The sequence below is a fragment of the Apostichopus japonicus genome, chromosome 4, assembly GCF_037975245.1.
Source record: "Apostichopus japonicus isolate 1M-3 chromosome 4, ASM3797524v1, whole genome shotgun sequence".
Taxonomy (NCBI): domain Eukaryota; kingdom Metazoa; phylum Echinodermata; class Holothuroidea; order Aspidochirotida; family Stichopodidae; genus Apostichopus; species Apostichopus japonicus.
Genome location: NC_092564.1, coordinates 5,066,696 through 5,090,299, shown reverse-complemented (window position 1 = coordinate 5,090,299; position 23,604 = coordinate 5,066,696). Strand labels below are relative to the sequence as shown.

The 23,604-nt window shown below is 37.4% G+C and overlaps 1 protein-coding gene and 1 long non-coding RNA gene across 11 annotated transcripts in view; one reads left to right on the top strand and one right to left on the bottom strand.

Moving 5' to 3' along the window:
* LOC139966237 (uncharacterized) overlaps positions 1-23,604 on the bottom strand; it is a 76,430-nt gene that overhangs the window by 33,462 nt on the left and 19,364 nt on the right. The window contains exons 1-8 of one of the 10 annotated variants that reach the window (XR_011792514.1): positions 22,027-22,269; positions 19,851-19,903; positions 18,446-18,567; positions 17,036-17,128; positions 16,128-16,234; positions 13,016-13,292; positions 12,103-12,137; positions 9,951-11,601 (exon numbers count right to left, since the gene is read on the bottom strand). Coding sequence is in view for 2 of the 10 variants with exons in the window: in XM_071969075.1 (XP_071825176.1) it covers positions 10,769-11,601; positions 12,103-12,137; positions 13,016-13,292; positions 16,128-16,234; positions 17,036-17,128; positions 18,446-18,549 (1,449 nt within the window). In the remaining 8 variants the exon portion in view is untranslated. Of the gene's footprint in view, positions 1-8,819; positions 11,602-12,102; positions 12,138-13,015; positions 13,293-16,127; positions 16,235-17,035; positions 17,129-18,445; positions 18,568-18,854; positions 19,190-19,850; positions 20,270-21,633; positions 21,658-22,026; positions 22,283-23,604 lie in introns of those variants that run through there. The other 9 variants (XR_011792515.1, XR_011792517.1, XR_011792516.1 and 6 more) reach the window with 9 other exon arrangements.
* Positions 1,722-23,604, top strand: part of LOC139966240 (uncharacterized) — a 27,795-nt gene continuing 5,912 nt past the window's right edge. The window contains exon 1 of the long non-coding RNA XR_011792518.1: positions 1,722-8,550. This is a non-coding gene — a long non-coding RNA (uncharacterized lncRNA). The remainder of the gene's footprint in view (positions 8,551-23,604) is intronic.

Genomic DNA, 23,604 nt, shown 5'->3' with positions numbered 1-23,604 from the left:
TTAGGAGGCTTTAAATGTATTGTCAATGTTAGTGCGATTAATTAAGTGAAAATAGCTATGGCTGTAGAAAATCGGAGGGTTGAGCGCCGTAGGCTAGGACTATATTGTAATGGACTTGTCGCAACAGAAATGTGTATGTGTTTGTGTATGGGTGAGGCGGGGGGGGGGTGGGGATATAATGATATTCTTTATAGCAAGTGATTTTAATGTTATGATCACAAGCTGGCTGAAAAAATATACCATAATTTATCTTACAAGCATGCAGCTATTTTTTTTGGGTGGGGAGGGGGGGGGGGTGGTCAGGTCGACCGTTGTTTATATAGGATCAGCAAAGTCGTTGGGAGCTGGGGTTAGCATCGATGTGGGAAAATCTCTATGCCCCCATATCCCACCGTGCTACTGTTTACAAACAAGTGAAAGCGACATTTTCCAAATGTATCCATGTAAACCACAAATGAATACTTCTACAGAAAGGCTAACCTAACACAAATAAGACTATAGGCATGCATGTGTGTTTGACAAGTAATACTGATGAGAACTACGCATAGTGCATATTTTTACACAGTACAACTAAACAAGTCTACTACAGTACTCTTATAAAGGTTACCAGCGTTAGCCTTTTCACACGATAGATCTAGCGTATTTTTTCACCTTTCTAGGATTCCAGCATACGTTTTATAAAAAATCGCACCAAATCGGTAATTCACAAAATAATTACTTTGTTTTCTGAAACTCTGAGACCAAATTACCACTTGGCAACCCAATAAAATATATTTATAGGCTTCCGTGGCTTTTACACTATAATACCGCGTGAACTGTTTTAATATTAATGGCTTTTTCATACTTGGGTTTTTCATTAGGACTGAATCAGTATTTTTGTAAAATCCACAGTTAATTTTCTTGTATTATTTCCTGATTGTTATTAACCGTTTTAACTTGTTAAAATAATCACTAGACTGCCTATGATATGAATCAGTGCAACGAACAGTCAACGAATTATTGAAAACAACACATAACAAGTGAGTGAAACTGATTATCTAGCGTTTTCTGGGGTTTTATTTTGGCAAATCTAACGTTTTTTTGTTACTTGTCGCTGGTAACCCTGATTATTATTATGCTAACCGTAAATGACCTTTGGCCACACCGTACTAGTTTTAAGTGATTGGCAGATCAGCTGTGCCGCAACCCATTACAACTCCCTGGTAGTACAGTAGATACTGTAAGTGTAATCGCACAAAAACATCGTGTGTTATGACACATACGTTGTACCAGGGAGTTGTTATGGAAAAACAACAACTCCCTGGTTGTACTCCCTGTCCCAGGGCAACTCCGAATATTGAGCCTATCGTTTTAAATTCTACACTTGTTGCTAGCGTCCATACTGACACGATTTTTATCGTCAACTCTTCTTCGAAATCGGGTGTTTTTCGTAAAAAGCTTGCATCCTGAATTCCTGACCATCGTCGATACAATACAATATAATAATCATAACTGACCTATGAATCTTACTTAGCATTGTCACTCTAGGCTATGAACCTTGAAAACGAAAGTTTTGAACCAAATGTACTACTAGTACGCGATTTCCGGCTGCGAATGACACATTTCCAATCCGAATTTTTTACCGGCCCGGGCAAGGATCAGATCCATAGTACGGCTCGAGTAAAAATGCGACTGGATCAATGCATCAGTTTACCCCGTGGAGAGATGATCGTCTGATAAAATCAGAGGATCTGATCTGGATCTTGTATAAAAGCACAAGTCCAAGAACAGATTTAACTGTTGAGCAGTGGTCATGCTCTGAGCAGGGAGTGGTTATGGAAAAACTCCCTGCTCTGAGGACTTACTCTTTCAATGCATGCCTTTGGATACTGTTTCACATTCATGGCTCATATTATTGTGGTGTGCAGCTGAGTAAATGAAGGTTTAGTTGTGCTCATTTGTCATTGTGCTCCACTTACATGGGAAACAAAATGTGTGAAGGAAACCTTACAAATTTGAACAAATTACCAGTTTTCTGTCAGAATGTAAAGAGGATGATCCCGACAAATTGGACATTGAGCCAACTCTTTTCTCATCTCCACACTAAAGCAAGGGAAATACATCCCTACCTAATACACTTAAAAGGAACGTGAGCATGGATAATGAAATGGAAAATTTGGAAGAGGAACCAACTTTAAATAATCATACTAAAACAAAACTTTCACTGTCGTTTGAATGGGGCAGTCACTGTGAGTCACAACATCAGTACTATTTCTCCAGATACAACAAATGATTCGCTGCGGTTGTACCTTGACATAAGTTCAAATGGAAGTAGTAGCAGTAGCTTTGGTATTGCCAGAGAATTTTCTGCATCAATTTCTTCATGTGATCAAAACCTTTTTTTTCACCAGGAGTGAGAAAAAACGAAGGAGACGCAATCAAGCATTGATCCACTGCCTATGTTCCCATCTGATTGCTGTGATGGTAGCTGTATCAAATCACTTTCTTACGATGACCTAGAACAGTCTTTTCTAGAGGTCAGTGAAGTGAGGGAAACTTAGCTAAAGCAATTCACTCTGGACAAGATTTGGATTCATCAGGAAAGATCATGTCACACCTGAGACAAATCTTGTTCTATTTATGTAATTTGTGGGAAGATTGTATGTGAGAAAGCATTTTGTATGTTCTTTGGTATTAGTAGCAAGTTATTCAAAGATTGTCTGAAATAATTTCAAGTTGGCAAGAAAAATGCAATTCATGGCAATAAAGGCAAGAAAAGGATGAGAACAAAAACTCCATTTGCACTAGCTTGTTTATTTGAACATATTGGAGATTACATGCCCCACAAAACAGAAGTGCACCTTCCAGTGTCATACACAAAGACTTCTCTCCATGCACGCATGAAGAAGGAAATGATAGAAATTGGCATTGGTGAACAAAGCATCATTTCCAAGGACTACTTTATGGAAATCTTTAGAAGAGTTCAAGATTCCTAATTATTTTATCTTGTGAATGTGCAGGATTTATGACAGTTATTGTTGCATACATTGCATGGGAAAAGGGGAATAAAATTTCAAATTCCTCATAGCTAGTAGCTTTAAATTGATTAACTAGCATGAAGACATTGATAAAGTATACTGAAACTTGTGATGTCATGTTGGTGTATAGTACATGTATGTATGTGCGTGAGCAGTATGTGTGTGTGGGTGTTTATACAGGGTGTTTGTTTGTATGATGCCTTGTTTTACAACACAATGTCTCAAGAGGGGAAGCTTGATTATCTTCATAAATAGTATAAGGATGGACACCTAAGGTTACAAGAAGTCTAGTGTTCCTATCGTTTTGGTTGAGGTCAAATCAATTCTGTTCTTTATATTGTTGTTCTGATAAAGATAATGGCCTTAGTATCCATCAAATATTATGTGACTGTTTGTTTAGCTCATACCAGCATGCTGGTGTGAGCTATTGTTACAGTGCGGCGTCTATCACTCTATCATTCTATCACTCTATCACTCTATCCGTCAACAATTGGTAAAGCAGCTCCCACTCGCACAGTGTTTGATGTAATTTCATGAAACTTGGACACAAGGACCATTGGGTATAGGGCCATCAGAGATGGTCCGAAATTTGGGGTCAAAGGTCACCTGTAGGCTGTAATGGGCCATTTTGTGGAAATACGCAAAATGCTTCTTCTCCTACAGATTCCATGGTACAATGTTGAGGATTTGTCACGATAGTACTATGGAAGTTTTACCTTCAGGGTGTTCATGAATTTGAGATCAAAGATCAATTAGGGGTCTTTTGTGGCCCGGGCCGCCGCCCTATATTTTCAAATTGCTCCTGTTCGTACAGTGTATGGCCAGTTATAATGAAACTTGGTCACAACGTTCCTCGGGATGAGAGTTACGAGGGGTGTTCGGAAAAGTGAGGTCAAATGTCATTTAGGGGGTCATCGGGGGTCATTCTTTGTAATATTTTCAAATATCTCAATGTCCTCAAGATTTTGATGGATCATATTCAAAGTTGAACTGATGATTGTTGGATTGTGTATGAATAAGGTGATGCCTAATAATTTTTGGTAAAAGGTAATTAATTACAATTAATCCCCATTGTTTAAAAAAATCTGAGCCTTCACCTTTTGCCAAAGCTCCTTTAATTTGTCTCCCAGTCTCTGCAGTGTTTGTTTACATTTGTGGTTAAGCTCTGCAGAAGCTGTTAGTGGAATTAAAGCAGGACTGGGAGTTGTTATTAACTGTTGAACTATATGCATGAGAGCCCTATAGCCAATCAGCACTTGCCGATTCTTAGAAGTCTTTGAGCCTGAGGTACAGTATATAGGCAGCCAGCCAAAATTTTGGCAAGGAGTGCTTCAGGTCTGCTCAGGTAGAGGGGAGAAAGTTTAATAGGGTAGGTCAGTGGTATTGTTCGAGAGAGTGGGTAAAATAGGATTTAAAGGGGGAAAATAGGAATTATAGCCAGTGGTGTGGCCAGGATTCTGCTAACGGAGGGGGGAGGGTGGGGGTTATCTCTCATGGGCCCAAAATTGGTGGAATCTGAAAAATGGCCTGAAATTTGGTGGGCCATAAAGTTTTGTGGGCCCTACATTTTTAAGCTCGAAAAGGTATGAGCTTCTGCACCATTGGTGCTCTAGTTTTTGTTTGTTAAAGCACATAGTAGGTTAATTATCAAACTTTATTTAATAGCAGAAAACAAGTAATAACAACCTCTTTATCATACATGTCAATGAATTAGTATATATTCATTCTTCTCTTTCTTTTCAGGTGTCCTAATTCACACTAAAGGTCCATGTGACAAGTTTGCATATATGTTATGACTGATCTGAAGCATATCCAACATGATTCAAACATGACCATTACATGCAATTTGTGGACACTAGTGAAGCACAAGGATACTCTTGGGAAGGATCTGTTTTTGCAAATGGATAATTGTTACAGGGAGAATAAGAACCGCTATCTTCTGTCCTTCTGCCCTTCTGCTCCTTGCTTTTAGAGTTGAAGATCTTCAGAGTGGTGATATATATAAATGTTATAACTTTGCTAAAGAAGTTATTGAAGTATCTGACTATATTCAAGTTGGGAATATAGCAGCCGTAAACCTCATTGATTCAAGCACACGACCATACTTTGGAGAAGTCACTAAAATTTAAAAGGATGAGGTTATTTTACATTGGATGAAGGGATCCTGGACTGGAGACTGGAAACTGCTAGACTGTGGCCAAGGAAGAAATAAGCAGCCATACACACCATCAGTTTCTTTCCATTCCTTAATGTTCTGGGACTTAAATTTAACCCATAAAAATCGCCTTCCAAAGAGGGAAGTCTGTGACTTGAAAGAAAGATACCGTTATGTTTTACACATACAGTACTCTTGATTGGGCAGTGTGTACTCTTATTTTCTTGCAAAAACTTGTGTAAAAGAAGATATGTAGTTTTGAGAAACACACACAATTTTCTTGGTGTATTGCTTACACTTAACTGGTTGGGGCGTACTGGTACGCCCCAAAGATATATACAATTTATCATAGGGGTGTATTTCTACTCTAAACTGGTTGGGGCGTACTGGTACACCCCAAAGATATATATAATTAATCATAGTAGTGTATTGCTACACTTAACTGGTTGGGGCGTACTGGTACGCCCCAAAGATAAATACAATTAATCATAGTGGTGTATTGCTACACTTAACTGGTTGGGGCGTACTGGTACGCCCCAAAGATATATACAATTTATCATAGAGGTATATTTCTACACTTAACTGGTTGGGGCGTACTGGTACGCCCCAAAGATATATACAATTTATCATAGTGGTATATTTCAACATTTAACTGGTTGGGGCGTACTGGTACGCCCCAAAGATATATATAATTAATCATAGTGGTGTATTGCTACACTTAACTGGTTGGGGCGTACTGGTACGCCCCAAAGATATATACAATTTATCATAGTGGTCTATTGCTACACTTAACTGGTTGGGGCGTATTGGTACGCCCAAAGATAGAACTTATTACAAGTAGAGGTGTATTGCTACACTTAACTGGTTGGGGTGTATTGGAACGCCCCAAAGATAGAACTTATTACAAGTAGAGGTGTATTGCTACACTTAACTGGTTGGGGTGTATTGGAACGCCCCAAAGATACAAAAAAAAACTGTACAATATATCCATTTTGCCCCAAAATGACTATTTATCAAAAAATACTTGTATTTTATGTTCGCTTTGGGAAAATCATACCAAAAATAATCATATATTAAATTTTTGCTATATTTTGTCAAATTGATTGATAAAAATCTTTGCTTTTGTTAGTAAGTGATGGTTTATTCAAAATTCAGTGAATGTTATGGCTAAATTGCTTAATTTGTTAGTATCTGTAACAGCAAACTCTTTTAAGACATCTAATCCACCAGAATAGAGATAAAATGTTTATGTCTGCTCGTTTTACTATGAATTAACAAGGTAACACTGTGGTGTAAAATTATTCCATGTAAATGGCTATGTATCCTGCATTTCTGAATAAATGTATATTTACAGAATTTTACAAATAAGAAATGTTACATGCAAATAAATGAGAAAATACGCAACATATTTCAAATGTCATATTTTGCATGTACTTATACAATGCAAAAACCAGGCCTTGGTTAACAGACCACATTTCAACGTAAAAGGGTTGAATTCACTCGTACATCTTTCATTTTTCAGCTTTTACTTGGAGAAAAAGTGAAAAGTCATATTGCCTTAATTACCCAAATGTTTCCTAGTCTCTAACCACAATGTAAACAAACACTGCAGAGACTGGGAGACAAATTAAAGGAGCTTTGGCAAAAAGGTGAAGGCTCAGATTTTTTTAAACAATGGGGGTTAATTGTAATTAATTAACTTTTGACCAAAAATTATTAGGCATCACCTTATTCATACACAATCCAACAATCATCATTTCAACTTTGAATATGATCCATCAAAATCTTGAGGAGATTGAGATATTTGAAAATATTACAAAGAATGACCCCCGATGACCCCCTAAATGACATTTGACCTCAATTTTCCGAACACCCCTCGTAACTCTCATCCCGAGGAACGTTGTGACCAAGTTTCATTATAACTGGCCATACACTGTACGAACGGAAGCAATTTGAAAATATAGGGCCGCTGCCCGGGCCACAAAAGACCCCTAGTTGATCTTTGATCTCAAATTCATGAACACCCTGAAGGTAAAACTTCCATAGTACTATAGTGACAAACCCTCAACATTGTACCATGGAATCTGTAGGAGAAGAAGCATTTTGCGTATTTCCACAAAATGGCCCATTATGGCCCACAGGTGACCTTTGACCCCAAATTTCGGACCATCTCTGATGGCCCTATACCCAATGGTCCTTGTGTCCAAGTTTCATGAAATTCCATTAAACACTGTGTGAGTGAGAGCGGTTTTACCAATTGTTGACGGATAGAGTGATAGAATGATAGACGCCGCACTGTAACAATAGCTCACACCAGCATGCTGGTATGAGCTACAAACAGACGAAATACCATAAGACGAAAATAAAGTAATTCTAACCAGTAAATACCCTGGTTACAGGTACCTATTAACTTCCAGCAGTTAACACCGAAATTTGAAATTAATGTTTGATATTTTGCGCAAGTGTGATGATTTAACACGCATTGAACCACCAAATTACGTTTTTTTTATGAATACTGTCACATCAAGTTTTCACTTTGATCTTTATGGGATGTCTTTAGGCACAAAATTAATTTGGACATGCTATCTGTAGACCGTTCGCCACCCGTCCATGTTGAATTTCTATACCACGTTTAACTTGACCCTTAAAATATCTGAGGCTCATCACTTACAACGGCTGGACTATTAAATGTAACACAGACCTTTCTCAGATGCAATCCTCAATAAGGACACATAACACTTTTTAGGGACCCAATCGACTTGTTTACAAGGCATGACCAATTTGGCAAAGAAGAATGATGCCGAATATATAGCAATCAATGGTTTTGTATTGATTATATGACGCTAACAGAACGCGTTTTGGTTTTGAGTTATAAGAATTTAAATACAAAATGGATTAACTTTAACACTGATGTCGTCATTAATTTAGCCTCAAAGAAGCATTCCCGAGAGGTTTATGTTACAAGTGACTATAGTGAAAACCGGAACAGCTACAGAAACATTGATTTACTTGGACTAAAACGCATCAAGACCAAACGTCTGACTTATCCATGCGTCACCCTTCGGAACATCATTTGGTGATAGGCTTCATCGACCCAAATAGTTTCTTTCCTTACAGCTATCTAATGAGCCCTCCCCCACCGCCCACACTGTCCCCACCGCCCCACCCCATCCTGACTGCTACTGACATGTGACTACGCTGAGGCAATCCTGGTCAGGCTGGTCCACATATACCTCTAGGTTGCTTCTTAAAAGCAGTCAAATGATTACATTATGAATCATTCCTGTAAATCTATAGGAGATAATGATGGTAGAGACTCCTTTGCTTCTTCGCGGTACTAACGGACAAACACAGAAAAGATAGTTGGATGCGATGAAGGTCGAATAGAGTATCAAGCTGTATCAAACTGAAGTAGAACGTTTTGAAGTCAATTCTGTGTGGCGAAAATTTGGGGAATAGGATCAAATTCCCTATAACGTGCATTTTAATACTGAAGGTTACTACATGTATTGCCTTGGTTCGATCATGAAGCTGTTGATTTGATCGATTCCATCTCAGTCTGAGTAAAATTTGGTCAGTTTGGTGAAAATGTTGACATGACGCAATGAAAAGGGTAAATTATTAAGATAAACTTGAGTGCATGAAACTTCAGTGTGAGTTTGTATATTTGCAACTGTAGCGAAGTGAAATGGTATCCCACCTTTCTCTTTACAAAAGCAGCTTCCAAAAATATATATTATAAACATTTATTTATTACGTAAAAGGATTCCTCTAACAAGAAAGCAGAGGCATAAAAAAAGACAATATACGAAACGAACACAGGACCGGATAAAACAGTAAATGCAATAAAAACGAAACCAAGGTAATTAAAAGTTAAGCTAAAACAAACGTCCAGCACATTTCACTAGGAATTGGACAAGCATGTTGCTAGAAGTTATATTGTTGAATGCAAACGACTTATAAGGATGTACACAAATTCAAGTCTAAGTATAAATACTTTTATTATTACTTCACACACATGCTGTGACCCTTCCTTTTAAGAAACCTATACAATTTCGCCAACAAAAGCAAATGAATAATAAGGCACATTATCAAATCCAAGCAAAGAGAATTCATTCTTTGAGAGTGCACATAACAATCACTCTTTCTATGGAGTTAAATACGTTTACCTCAAAGCTGAATTACTGCAAATTTAGACCTTATTGAATAAAACAATTTACTTCTGATAGAGCAGAATTGGAATAACTCTCAGATTGATCTTCACACCTCACCACAGTTCTAATCATTGACTCTCTCTCTCTCAAAAAAGGAGTTAATTGTAACTGTTTGGAATTAAGGGTACGTTTGAAACACAACTTGTTGAAAGATGTGTTGCATATCGCGTTGTTATAAGCAGTGTCGTAGGAAGGTACTTTTGAGTGGGGGGGGGGGCTGAAGGCTGATGGCCGGCCTGGGGGAGGGGTATAAGGGGAGGGGGTGTCCCCCTCCCCTTTGGAATTTTTTGCATTTCCAGGTAGCCTCAGATGCAATTTGGTGCAATATAGCACACTTCAACACCCACTCCATTTTGTAAACTTAATTTTGTATTTTCACCAGGCCTTAGATGCAATTTGGTGCTCCAAATGAGATTTTTTTCTCATTTGGAAATGAAAAAGGGGTTTTCTGACTTGCGAAGCGGGGGGGGCGGAATGATACTTCCGCCCCTCCACAATTTTCACTGGGGGCTGGCGCCCCCAGCCCCCCCCGGTTCCTACGCCCTTGGTTATAAGAATCTTAACCTGCAGTTCATGACAACACGGAGTTAGTAATTGTTTACAATTACAAGAAAGAAAAAAAATCATTTAAGTTATAAGTTGTTTCTGATATTCCTCGTAAACTCTCAAGCTCTAAATGGAAACGTATCATCATAAGTTTCAACAATGTTCAGTGTTATACCGTATAACTGACTCTATCGTTGATACAAAGACCATCATGTTGCGGAAGCAGCAGTGGCTTCAAAGTGAAACATCGGTTTATTTTCTTTATTCTTGCAGCCTATATTGTTCGAAACAGAAAGCCGTAATACCATCTCTTCATTCGATAGGCAGATCAAGTATACTGTGTGAAACATTAACATTGCAAAATGTTTCTGCAATTTCTAAACCAAAAACTGTTCTTTCGTCAAAGTATCATAATTTCCTGATTATTATTTTTTTTTTATTATAGACCTAGTTCAGTTTTTTGGGGTATAGGGTGTGGTATACCATTTCAGTAACGAAAATGCGTTAAAGAAGGTGATAGATGATTCTTTTGTATGACTTTATGCATGTATTTCTTACATGATGATAATGATAGCAAACCATTTGGCCTTAATTGACACAGTTAGAAAACAAATAACCATTGGCACGTGCTATTGTAGAGACCTGATATTTCTTTCCATCCATTACCATTAAAGATTGAAATGGGCTTTTTAGCGATTCTAATTGATATTGAGCACGCCACCTTCTCCCTTCCCGTTGCTCTCTTAAATAGTCGTCCTAGACATAGGTAGCCATTGAGCGTTAACGCAGCCCGACTCATCCACGCCATCGGCGGAGAAAAAGTATGTTTCCCTGTGTTAAGAAACGTTCGTATAGATACCTTCCTGTGAAGAATCCATTCTATTTCTAGCTGTTTCTTCGGGTGTATTGTAATAAACTGATTCAGAATGCGTGTCATTCTGCATCTCATTCGGGTTGGCGTCTTCATGAACATCTCGCGTTTGACCATCTGGAGATTGATGTGGGCTACTTCCTCTTCCTCCTCCTGCCCCGATGCCGTACGTATCGCTTCTACCGGGTTCATCTGAACCCAGCACATCATATGGGTTCTGCTCCGCCATGGGAATACCCTGTAGTAAGGAATCTGTCCTTTTTAGGACATCATAGCTTCCATCACTCTTCAATACTTCTTTACCTTTGGTTTCAAGTTGGTTATAATGTTCATAATCCGCAAAGGCTCCGTCTTCGGTATGGTCAGGGTTTTCCATTTCATTGTACACCTCGTCACCTCGCATGTCGGTGAAAGATTGCTGTAAACTTGAACCTACGCTCGTTGTCGAACCACGCATCTCTGTGCAGCCCTTAGAGACATTACCAGGTGATGATTTATCCATATTTGTATAGTAATGGGAACCCTCTTGGAACTCAGTCTCTCCGAGAAAACTCGCTACTACGTTGACACCCTCCTCCTCTTGTTGATGGTCGGCTTCTTTGGTTTTATTTTTGTTAATTTTTTGGTAGAAAACTGACAATGGGCTTAACGTTTTCTCCTTTATTTTAGAATGAGATGGAGATTCTCTGGCAACTGGGGAGACTGTGGCAGAAGATTGGCCGGTATTTTGAGCCTGATTGGTTGATGATATTGAGTAGTATTCGTTATGAAGATGTTCATCCTGGTTCATTGTACCTACTGGAAAAGTATAGGAGAAAAGAAACCACGTGTAAAGGGTACACCATGACCACTATATCCTCCTTACAGTATGTACACAGTTTGGATGCATTGTATTGAGAATATCGCGAGTATCGCAAACATAGGCTATATAGCTCGTTTTCTATCTAGGGCGATATTAATAAACTGACCAGTCGACTCACACAGATTACAGTAACTAATGTAAATCTTAAAACTTTGTACCACATTAGTAAAAACTGGATTGTTCTGACAAAACTGGTAAACCGGTAGCATGTGCTAATAGGTTGACAGTAAGAACTGAGGATGTGTAATCCCAACAACTGGATTTGTGGGAATTACACCTATCCTCGTTCTTACTGTTATTCTAATAGCACATGCTACGGATTCATATCACGATCCAGTAGTTACTTTGGTACAAAACTTTAAGATTCTCTGTGTGTATCGGGTGAACTGATGGAACTCAGCCAAAAAGGACGAATGAAACTGATCTTTTCAACATACCATTATTTGAGTCATCCTGTGACCGCTGAGGTGATCTGTAAATTTAAACAAAAAATAAATAATAAGACTCGATTCTACCTTTAACAGAAACAGGAATGAACAATAATGTAATTCGGTGCATATGCAATAACATTCTTACAAACGTTCTTGAAAGTATCCATTGTTGATTTTGCATGAACTGCAAATGAATTGTGTAACAATAATGCTTAGCAAGCCGCTAAGCAATAACCAGAGTTGATGTAAAATACCAAAGCGTAGCTAATATACAGGGTTAATTAGGTTCGACGTAGGAAGTAGGTTCGACGTGTTTAGTAAGTTAATTCTGAGGACATGAAATGTTACTACAAAGAGAATTGTCAATTTCCTTTGTTAGTATCATTATGATACAAGTTCAAACATCGTGAGATGTGAAAATGGGCTCGGATAGGCGACTTCACTTGCCGAATACACAAAGACCTCACAGCCATGATTTATTGAAATTCTATGAACGAGTTTAATGAAGTCTTTAAACCTTATATATGCTTTCTTGTACATGTCTGTTTATAATGTTGCTAACAGTCTAAACTAAATATATCTGATTACCATTACACGAAGGTGAATATTAAAGCGGTTAGGAGAGAAAAGCAGAACATATAGCTAATAATTTTCCCAGTTGAGGGCTCTGGGCTAAACATTTTGCGACCAGAATCCTACAAAGAGGAAAACGAAACATCCTCCTCCGAGACAAAAAACTGATAGTCAAAAATGGAATTCATAAGTGGTTATTACTCCTATTACGATATATACCAACCACCATATCCTTATCCTTATCCGTATTAGTTAGTAAAGCCTACACGTCTTTCGGCGTAGATATTTGCACCAGTTCTTGATTAAACCCTCTTTCAATTGGTGTTAAACATCTTAATAAAATTACCTGGGAAGTTTTCGTTTTTTCCTTGATACCAATATCATAATAAAGAGAATCAATATAAGGAAAACTGGAATAATGATGAAACCAGAAATCATCATTTTTGTTGTTAGTGGTAATGGCTTTGCTACAATGTTACGCATTGGTAAGGTTGATATATTATCCAGATCGGTTGATAGTGCTTGATGTGTACTTTCGGTGGTTTCGTGTGAGGACGCTGTAGGAGTGCTGGAGTATGATATCGACGAAGATACTGAGGATGTCATGGGCAAAGTTGAAGGAACTAGAAAAAAAGACAAAAAAATAAGACATGTGAATGGAAGGAGAGTTTCATACAGGCATGCATAAATATACATGATGTACATATTTCCCTTTAAAAGTGACTGACTGCATAATTAAAGGGCATATACAAACTCAAACATCATCTCAATCTTATATGCCAGAGATCTGTCCCAGCAGCTAAGAAAACTCTTACTGGAATATATCATAGTATAAAGGTTGTGTCTGGAAACTGCCATTTTGTAAATATATGATATTTTATATATTGACACTAGGATCTGACACACTTTTTACTTTCTCTTTGTTTTGGCAAAAAAACTAACAAAACATAAGAAATTAAATCACGTGTAACTCGATGATGTCATATTTAAGACTTGATCAAGTCTTTAGCCATGCGTGTGAAAGAACTTTACATCCGTGATATCTCCCAAATGGCATGAGAAAGTTCATAGTTGTCCATGACAGTGATTTCCAGTGTTGTAATCAAGACACGTTTGTCAAGTCAAGTCACAAGTCATTTGTTCTCAAATCAAGGTAAGTCAAGTCACAAGTCATTTGATTTTATCGTAAAACAAGTCAAGTCACACCACACGCCATTTGATCTTATTACAAGCCAAGTCAATTCAAATATAGCAGTAAATACTTATACACCACAACCTCACTAGTTTGGATATTAAATTCATTCCTCTCTTACCTGTCTCCTATACATACGCACTCCGATATACCCAAGCTTAAGAAGTGGTAATATTCTTGTACTGACCACCCCCCTCCCCCCCCACCCCAACAACAACCATAGAGAGGGTCATTTGCCTGCAAGTCAAGTCAAGTCACAAGTAAAAATACAGGTGAATCGAGCTCAATTCAATGACACAACATTGGTCATCTCTACCGCATAGATTAATAACGATGGTTGAGTATCTATATCCTTTAACTTTACATTTAACTTTGACATTTTCACAGAAGAAATGGCATGCTCGCCCTCTGTTTCCTTCTCTGTTTACAAACCGTCAGTTCATATTGTACAGTATGTATAGGCAACTCGCAGCAGTCGTTCTACTATATGTATGTATTCAATGTGTCAGGCTCGAAGAAGCATATTGTATTTAAAAACATGGTTCCCATTAGACTTGAAATATGATAGTTAAACTTAATGGAGTAAGTTAACTCAGCATGGAACTAGGACTGAACTAAATGACTTTATTGCAATTTCAGAAAAGGTCGTGTTATTCTAATTAGCTCAATAAATGTCTGGGAAACAACTTGAGAAGGAAGTAAGTACAATAATAGTTGCATTCAATATGGGTATAGGTTACACACACTTAGACAATATAAGGTTAATATCAGCTTGTTGTAAGAGGAAAGATAGCAATGGAAAGCGAGGTTAATAATCGAATAAATGTCTGCCTGCAGAAGTATTATTTTCATGTTGTGACTTTTGTTCCAAATATCCTGAAGGACAAATGATGATTCGTAAAAATTCAAAATGCATTTTTGAATACAGTACCGATTATCATAGTATACCACTTATTACGTAATCATGAATCGTGTTACATCTATAGAAAATATGGTGACACAGTTTGGGGTGGAAAATGATGGTTATATATTAACAGAAAGATTCCAAAACTTACCAGGTTTGGGTATTTACGAGGGAGGAGTGTACCTGTCTCCCCACAACCTTAGCACTCTCCCTCTACCGTGCCTAGTAGAGTGAATTGTGCTGTATGAATATCTCTCTCTACCTCTACATCTAATATCTATCTACTAAAGCTACAGTTTCAATCTTAAAAGATGACTTTAGGCACAACATTAATTGTGGTATGTTGAAGAACGCTACAATACTTCGTTATCAGTGCAGCCTGCAGGTTGGATGTCCATACCACTTTTATCATTTACACACAGACCATTAGGTCAGCTCCACAGAAGCAAAATAAAATCTCCGGAGGAGGGGGTGGGGGTGGGGGACTACTTCCAAGGCCTCAAGGGCTTGTTTGCAACGCACCACAAATTTATCCAAGGCAAGCGACGTTGAATGAATGTCACTCAACGGTGCCTGTTGTATAGAAAGCATACTGTACATGTTCACTCGTTTTCTTTTTCTTGTTCTTGTTCTATGAATTATTAGGATTATAATTCTACCTAAAGTCATAATATAACACTCGGTGTTTTAACTCTTTTCGTGTCTTTATATCTGCAATATGACACCATCAGCTCATAATTAGGTATTTTGAAATCTTCCAGTAAGGGAAAACTATAGTGTCACTTTAACCAATCTTGCAAAATGTTGAGGACCGAGGATTGCAAAGTCCGCAATGACTATAACGCAGATCGCATAGTCGGTCATTATTATTATTATTGGTATTATTAACATTAGATTCGACCAACACAGGAACATACAGATAGGCTTTGGTTAGAACCATTATGTTGATAGGGGTAACGTAAGTTGGCTTTAAATAAAAACAAAAGTGGAAATATATCTATAACGAAACTAACTGCCTGCACGGCAGAAGACGTTTAAGAAACACATTTATTTGTTATGCATTCTGGAATAAAGTTCTCATTCGACTCCTCAGTACTGATTATTACATGCCAAAGTTACGCTTTACGAGTAGAACCCCTGTGACAAATCTTAAACGGTACCTTGTTATGTCATCTGCATTTTCTGTATTTTGCAATACCGCCCATATATCCTTTCAGGAAACATTTCATACTGTAGTTTGTATTAAGTAACGTTTGTTCTATGTCTCACTTAGATGCACAGGTATGATAAAATGAATATAAACGTATCAAATGACGTGAAACCAAAATAAATAAATCATAATAATAATATTAATAATCAAACCTTTCGGTTTACATCCGTCATCAATTTCAAAGAAACCTTCGCAACACACGAATATTTCGCTCGACAACATTCTGTAACTCGTTCGGGTTGTCGTACGGTAAGCAGTTCTAAACAAGATAAAATATAGGATAAATTAATGTTATTGAGTCTATACACTTACTTCGACTCCACATTCCCGTGTCAATGTAGGTCATTCGCCAATTTACAACAGTTTCATGATCACTCTTCAAGTTTCGTCTGACTTCAGTGATTTTTTTATAATTTCATTATTTTCATATTATTTGTTTTTTTTTTAAATTAAGAAGCTATCAGGAAATCATTGAAGTCAGACGAAATAAGTAACTGCATTATATCATTGTAACATCCAGGCCCCCCACCCCCCCCCCAAAAAAAACAGGTTTGCAATTATGTGTAAATAGTCGCTCATGATTGGTCGAAAAAGTTACGTCATCACCGCACTTGGAGGTTGCCAAATTCCATTCGTTGCAATGAAGATATACCCGTCCTATGTGTACGGTGTTTATTCAACAGTTTCCTCTATATGTAATTTACGCCAAAGGAGATAGGCTACATATAATTCAACAGAAAAGTTGTGTACATTAAGCCTTGGTAATTCCCGTACCATTTTCAAATTCAAATGCAAAACAGGAACATTCAGACTAACTAGATTCCTAATCTAGTCGCGCAAGTCACTCACTTTAATGTACCGATTCAAACTGTTGCAGCTGTCATGTTTTCAGTATATTCAATCAAGACGTGAACTCATGTCGTGATATATATATATATATATATATATATATATATATATATATATATATATTTATATGGCGAAAGGGTTCCGGTTGTTACGAGGCTGCGAAGTTAACTTGTTAATCATTAGTATTCTGACAGCAAAATGTCTCACTCACCTGAACTTTGTGTTGCAGAAAACCCACAAAGTGCATGTCGAATATTTCTCTGCGTGACTGGTTTGGGTACTTATTACCTCTGAAATGAATGATCTGTAAACAAATTGAGAAATGAAGTTAAAATACCACGGAATTGTTTCGTATTATTCTATTAGGCTACTTCCGTTTCCGCATGTTTACATGTAATACCACAGTTGATGTACAAAATATTACAACATAGTAGAATTTGTCAAGCACTTCGCGCGTTCGAGAATACCCAGTTTGCTTCAAACCTTTTCTAGCAGAAAGATCTTGCGTGGATAAATGTTCTGCACTGTGTGGGAGCAGTTTAACAGTCTTTGCGGTCATGCACTAGTTTGGTTTCGTTATTACCAGGTAATTACCAATTGGTCAGAATGATCTTTTACTCGGTTGTTGAACTCGTAAAACTGTCACACGAAAACCACCCTTTCACAAATTGCCTTTGTGAAAATTGTTCTACTTCCATAGATAGATAGATATAGATAAATAGATAGAATCATAGAAACCATCATTAAAATATAATGATTATAAGTGATTAGCTTTGCAACCCTTCCCCCCACACTTGTCGATCATATGAACACTGGTACTGAATAGGATGTATACCTAACAATTCTAACCCCGTATAACTTATGTATTCTTGAAACATTTGCACCGGTTAAAAAATGAAATATAGGACACGTTTTCTTTTGTAAGATAAATCCGGATTGCTTTAAACGTGACGCATTTGGTGTCTACATACTGAAATATACACTACTGTGTGTGGACACATTATTTTTTAAATATAAACACAATTATATTAATAATACCTCTAATCAGTGCCTCTCTCTGATCCCCGCCCCCTTCCTCTCCACGACAAAAAGAAATGCTAGAAGTTCAAATGGTCACTAATATTAACTAAATATTTTGTTGTTGACCCATAATGCATTATCTTGACCTATTAGTCATTTCAATGCTTGGGATTAATTTAGAGGGTGCACACCTGCAGATAAGTACTTGTGTATACTTTCAGCTATTCTAATATGAAGTTAATCGCAGAACTTCAGTTCTAAACGTGTTTAGCAGTTTTGAACAGATCAAGTTGTTCCCCACTTCGGCCAGCTGGCGTTATGTGTGTTGCATTACAGGAGAAAGTTCACTGGGCGAAATACTTAATCAGCAGTTTCTGTGTTCCTAAAACAATTATAGATGAAAAATTGCGAAATATTTCCCCACAGTTCTTCAATCTGGATTATTTACACTAAATACCCCCACCCACACCTACATCAACAAAGAAGCAGCAGCACACAGCAAGCAGGGGTTCATATGTTAGATCATAGATGGTCTATTTACTTGACACCTGATAACTTATGAATACATTTATTTAAACAGAGAGACTTTTTATAAACTCACGTTTCAGACTTTTCGCAAACTCCGTGGTCCCCTTCTCTTAATGCATTTATACTCAGCACTGCAGTCGTCGCCGTGATGACCATCAACCGTACTAACAAATCCATATTATGATGATATAGAAGCTGAATATTCAGAAAGTTAAAATAAAATCGAGTTATACCAGTTCTGATAAGGCAGCTCGAGAAATACAGCAGTTATTATATATACATATATATACATATATATATATATATATATATATATATATATATATATATATATATACATATATATATATATATATGCATATATATATATATATATATACATATATATATATATATATATATATATATATATATATATGCACATATATATATATATATATATATATATATATATATATATATATATATATTAGTGCATTCACTAACTATGAATATCCGATTTGGCGACCTTTACGGGTCTTCCGGGTTTCGCTGGTCTAAGCACCGTGTTATGATACAACTCCCTGGTCTAAGGCAGGAAGATTGCAATACAGTAGTAGGCTGGTTTGTCCACAACCTGCAAGAGCTGTACTATATGCAGCTTAACGACAAATTATTGTCCTGTTTACTGAGGTAATCAGCTCACGTTTTTCGTAGCAATTCTAATTAGTCACAGACTATGGAAAGTATTATAGTAACACACAACTTGTGTGTGGATAGAAAGTAATCTAGTTTAATATACATCACAGATATAAAAGATAATCCACCAGTTGTGAGGTACAATAGACATGATTACAAAAGACTATGCAAAGTCTATACAAAAGAACAGCAACACAAGAACTTAAATTCTAGTGTTTTACAAAGGTAAAAGGCTAGACTTGAATTAAGGTATACCTCTATAGAGCTTAAGGAGTAACTTAACCAAATTGATTTGGTAGGCCTATTGTTTGACGTTTCATTAGGTTGCATGCAGTATAAAAATCACATTGACTATTTACATTGTATGTATGTGTGTATGAATGTGTTTAGGATCCTCCTGCAAGCAGGAACGTCCATGATTATGAATTGTCAATTGGCAACAACTCAGTGTTACTGGACGACAAACATTAATCTTGGAGTGACTCAAACTCCGGACCTTATGATTGAAAGGCAACGGCGTTAACCACTGACCTAACACTCCCTTACATTTACATTATTATAACTTGATATATATTTGATATTAGCCTATATCAATTGTAGCTCACTTGTTAAACCTCAACGATGAATACCCATTTTTGCCTCACTGAGACGTTCATTTTGTCTAGTCGAGGTGTCGATGTCTGGGAATAATTCGTAGGGTCACACCCTCTATATAGCTTTGTTTGAGATAGTTATTTAGGCTAACTTATCAGCCCCCTAACCCCCCCCCCTCTTTGTTTTTGTTTAAACAATTAACTTACCGTTTCGGTATGATCTTGCCACTATATTGTAATCCCGAGAAGTATTCGAATGTCTTTATGAAGAAATGTCAGAAAGTAAAGAAAATGAACGTTTACCCGCGGGAAGAAAATGTAGCAAATGATAATATTTGGCCGGTAAATACGACTTCTTTACACAGTGAGTGAATGCGACGTCTATGCCCAGCTTGGCTCCAATCTGCATTGTTAATTGAGCCTTATATAGTCCTATATTATTATAGTCCTATCGACTTGTTGACAATAATAAGTACAGTTTTTGGAGTCTTGAAAAACCTGATTAATAACTTGTTTACAATACAGCAGGTGATAAGAAAGACATCACAGTAATTTAATCACAGCTATGATGCATAACAGACAATGTGATATACACGTAGATGTGTGCGATTGCATAGTGGACAGAATACTTGCTGGTGATGTAAGTTGAACGGATAGGATACATGGTAATAAAGGAAACCGGCCGGAGTACAAGCAGGGGTATATAACATAACGTAAACACACACATCAGGAAATGCGTCGTGAAATATTGTCATTATATATATATATATATATATATATATATATATATATATATATATATATATATATATATATATATATAGAGTAGGTAGGCGTCTATCTTGGCGCAGAGTGCTCTATGTCCATTGGACAGAGCGGAATATATGTTGATACTAGATGAGACTAGTGGAACACTAGTAGTTGTAACTCGGAGTTTCACGCGTTATAGCGATCGTCAGACAACTTGTATATATATATATATATATATATATATATATATATATATATATATATATATATATATAGGAATAACGGAAAAACTGTTAAACAACTATGCTGCATTTAGAGAAAGGCTGGATCTCGAGTGAGATACAATAATGAATTAGGTAAATGATTGGAAGTAAAACAGCCAATGTTTGGTTTTTGCAGAGCTTTCGAGCAAAACTAGCTCTTCTTCAGTGCATGATCACCGAAAGTGACAAGGAGTAGCAGGAATTGAAACTGTTTTATAGAGAAGATGTCGGCATGGTTGTAAAGGCAAAGCGACTTACTGATTTCTGCTGAATAGAGCAGAAGTATTAGAAATTCGGATTATTTTAATCCGCGTCGGATTATTTTAATCCGATTCCGTCGTAATTGTAAAGGAATTGTTTTGGTTTATCTGGGACGGCAAATCGTTTCTGATGTTTAAACCGAATGGTGCCGTGGTCTTTAGGTTTAGTTCCCAGAAATTTTCTTTCGCTTTCCTAGATTTATCTGTCCAAGAATCGTTCTGGTCAATGGCAATAACACGCAAATTCTCAATTGAATGATTTTGGAGATTGAAGTGATTTGCAACAGGTTGGTAGATCTTTTTTGTTTTGATCGCCGATCTATGTTGTGTCATTCTCATTCTAAGAGTGTTTTTTGACTCTCCAATGTATTGTAAGTTACAGATATTGCAGTAGATGAGGTAAATGACATTTTTGGATAGGCAGTTAATTTTGTGCCGAATTTGGAACGTGCGTTTGGTTTGGTTGCTCTGAAAGGCCCGGTCGAATCGACAAGTAAGCACGTTTTGCAATTTTGTGTACAGGGCGATGATCCTGTAGTTTCTGTTTTGCTTTCCCCTAATGGGGTGTCATCCCGAAAGGATGCCCGAACTAAGATATCCCGTAGGTTGCTGGGTCTTTTAAAAGCGATGACAGGTAATTCTGGGAATACTGATTTCATGTATATATATATATATATATATATATATACACATATATGTATACCCAGCTTGACTTACCCTATACATGCAGTATCCTTACGTTAACCCGAGGGGAAAATCGAGATAGCAAACGGAAAAGGAAAGTACAACAGGCTGCAGTGGACATCCAGGGAGTTTTGTAATGGAATAACAATTCCCTTAGACAACACAAAAAGCCAGCTGGTTTTCGTATGACAACATTACTGCAATACAATTTATGTCGCTCAAACCATTGTTCCATATAGACTGGATATTTCTTTAACATACGTTTACAGAGTATAGGCTAACGATAACAGATTGAGTCTACGTTATTAATTCTGGTTACATAAAACAAACCACACCGACAAAAATTGACAGTCAGATTATTGTACACATTTCACCGTTAGAATGAATGATATGTAATGATACACACTATCGTTAAAACAATCTTACCGAATCTTTCTTCTCTAGGTAACGTTCCTGTTTCCTAGCCAATACACTTAATACATCCTTCTGCAGTCTACAAATCCGATAAGATTTTTTACTGTCCTTTCACCGTTGCTATGTCAATGATGAAAACAAGGAGTTTCATTCACGTGATGGAAAGCCGACTTTTTTTCTCACAATTTCTGACATTCCTGACACGTCCTAGCACTGTCTGTCGAAGAGAGTAACAGTACTCCAGCAAGTCACCAGTCAGCAGGTGGCATAGTTCATCAAATCGGCCCGTTATAGGATATCGGTAGTACTTCCTACCATGGAGCTATAAACAGATAGGTCCATGTTCCTACCAATTGTTTCATGATTGTAGTAGAGTGTGGATGTGGGTGGATTGTGGTATAGAGTTACACTTTCATTTCAGTGCTATGCCAATTGTTTATAGACTCTCGACTCTGTCGTTCCGTGACGTGACTCATGACCACGGTGAAATCAGTGTTATTTCCCGTATATAGCAAGGAGCACTTTTGGCTGAAGATTCCTAACGATTTCTAACGGTCACCAATATTACCCCCAAAATACGTCCGAAAAAATATATTCGACAGTCTTGTAGTATGTTCACCGATTATACCCAATATATATTTCGAGACATGAAATTTCCCATCCATCTTGCCACTGTATTCCATTAGTGTTGTTACTCCTCAATAATCCAAACTCCCTCTATATCAGAACATAATAGGCCCATCAGAACACTGACATTATGTAGGTAAGCTCTTTGTGGGCCAAATTATAACCTACCTTGACCTTTCCCTCAAGTTTCCCAGAAATAGACTCTGTGGAAGGGTGTGAAGACTCGCGCAAAAGAAACGTCTAATGCCGGTAATCTGACCTAGTTTCGAATGAGGGGTAACAGAAGTGTTATAGACACCACCATCGATCCCAGGAAAAACACACACAGCTTGCTAGACACTAGTGTACAGTCAGTTCATACAGCTGCGGTCAATATCCACAGCACAGTGTAGAAACGATACAGCGATGGACATCTCAGGTCCAGCTATAACAAGGTATCACGTTTCATTACTGTCTGCATTTTGTAGCGACACGAACAAACCGTCAATTGCAAGCAACAGAAAGTTAACTTTTTCAGATGGCCGCACGCGGTTTCAAGTTGGGCCGAGTCTTCAATGCCTTTAAAGTGATTACGCGCGTACCGAAGAGAGCAAAAACACACACACAAAATACAAGAGCTAGCCCACGCCTAGATGTGAGTTTAGTAATGAATATGCAACACCAAGTAGGGACTGTACCACCGATGTAACACATGCATACTGCTCAAGTTTCAGTTGTAGATTCCAAGTTAGGGTTAAAATGTTGAATTGGAAGCCACCCGACGTGAATTGGTAAATATACATAAGCCCTTGCGGGCTTCTTCCAAATTCGTGTTCCCTTAGCGTCGTAAATATAACTGCCTGGTGGCATGTAGTTATTATTTACCCCTATGGTCCGTCAGTAGTATTCCGTATTGATAATGGTAATGCGGTCATAAGGTATTCCTACAGTACATATACATACAACACACTAATCCTGTTAGAT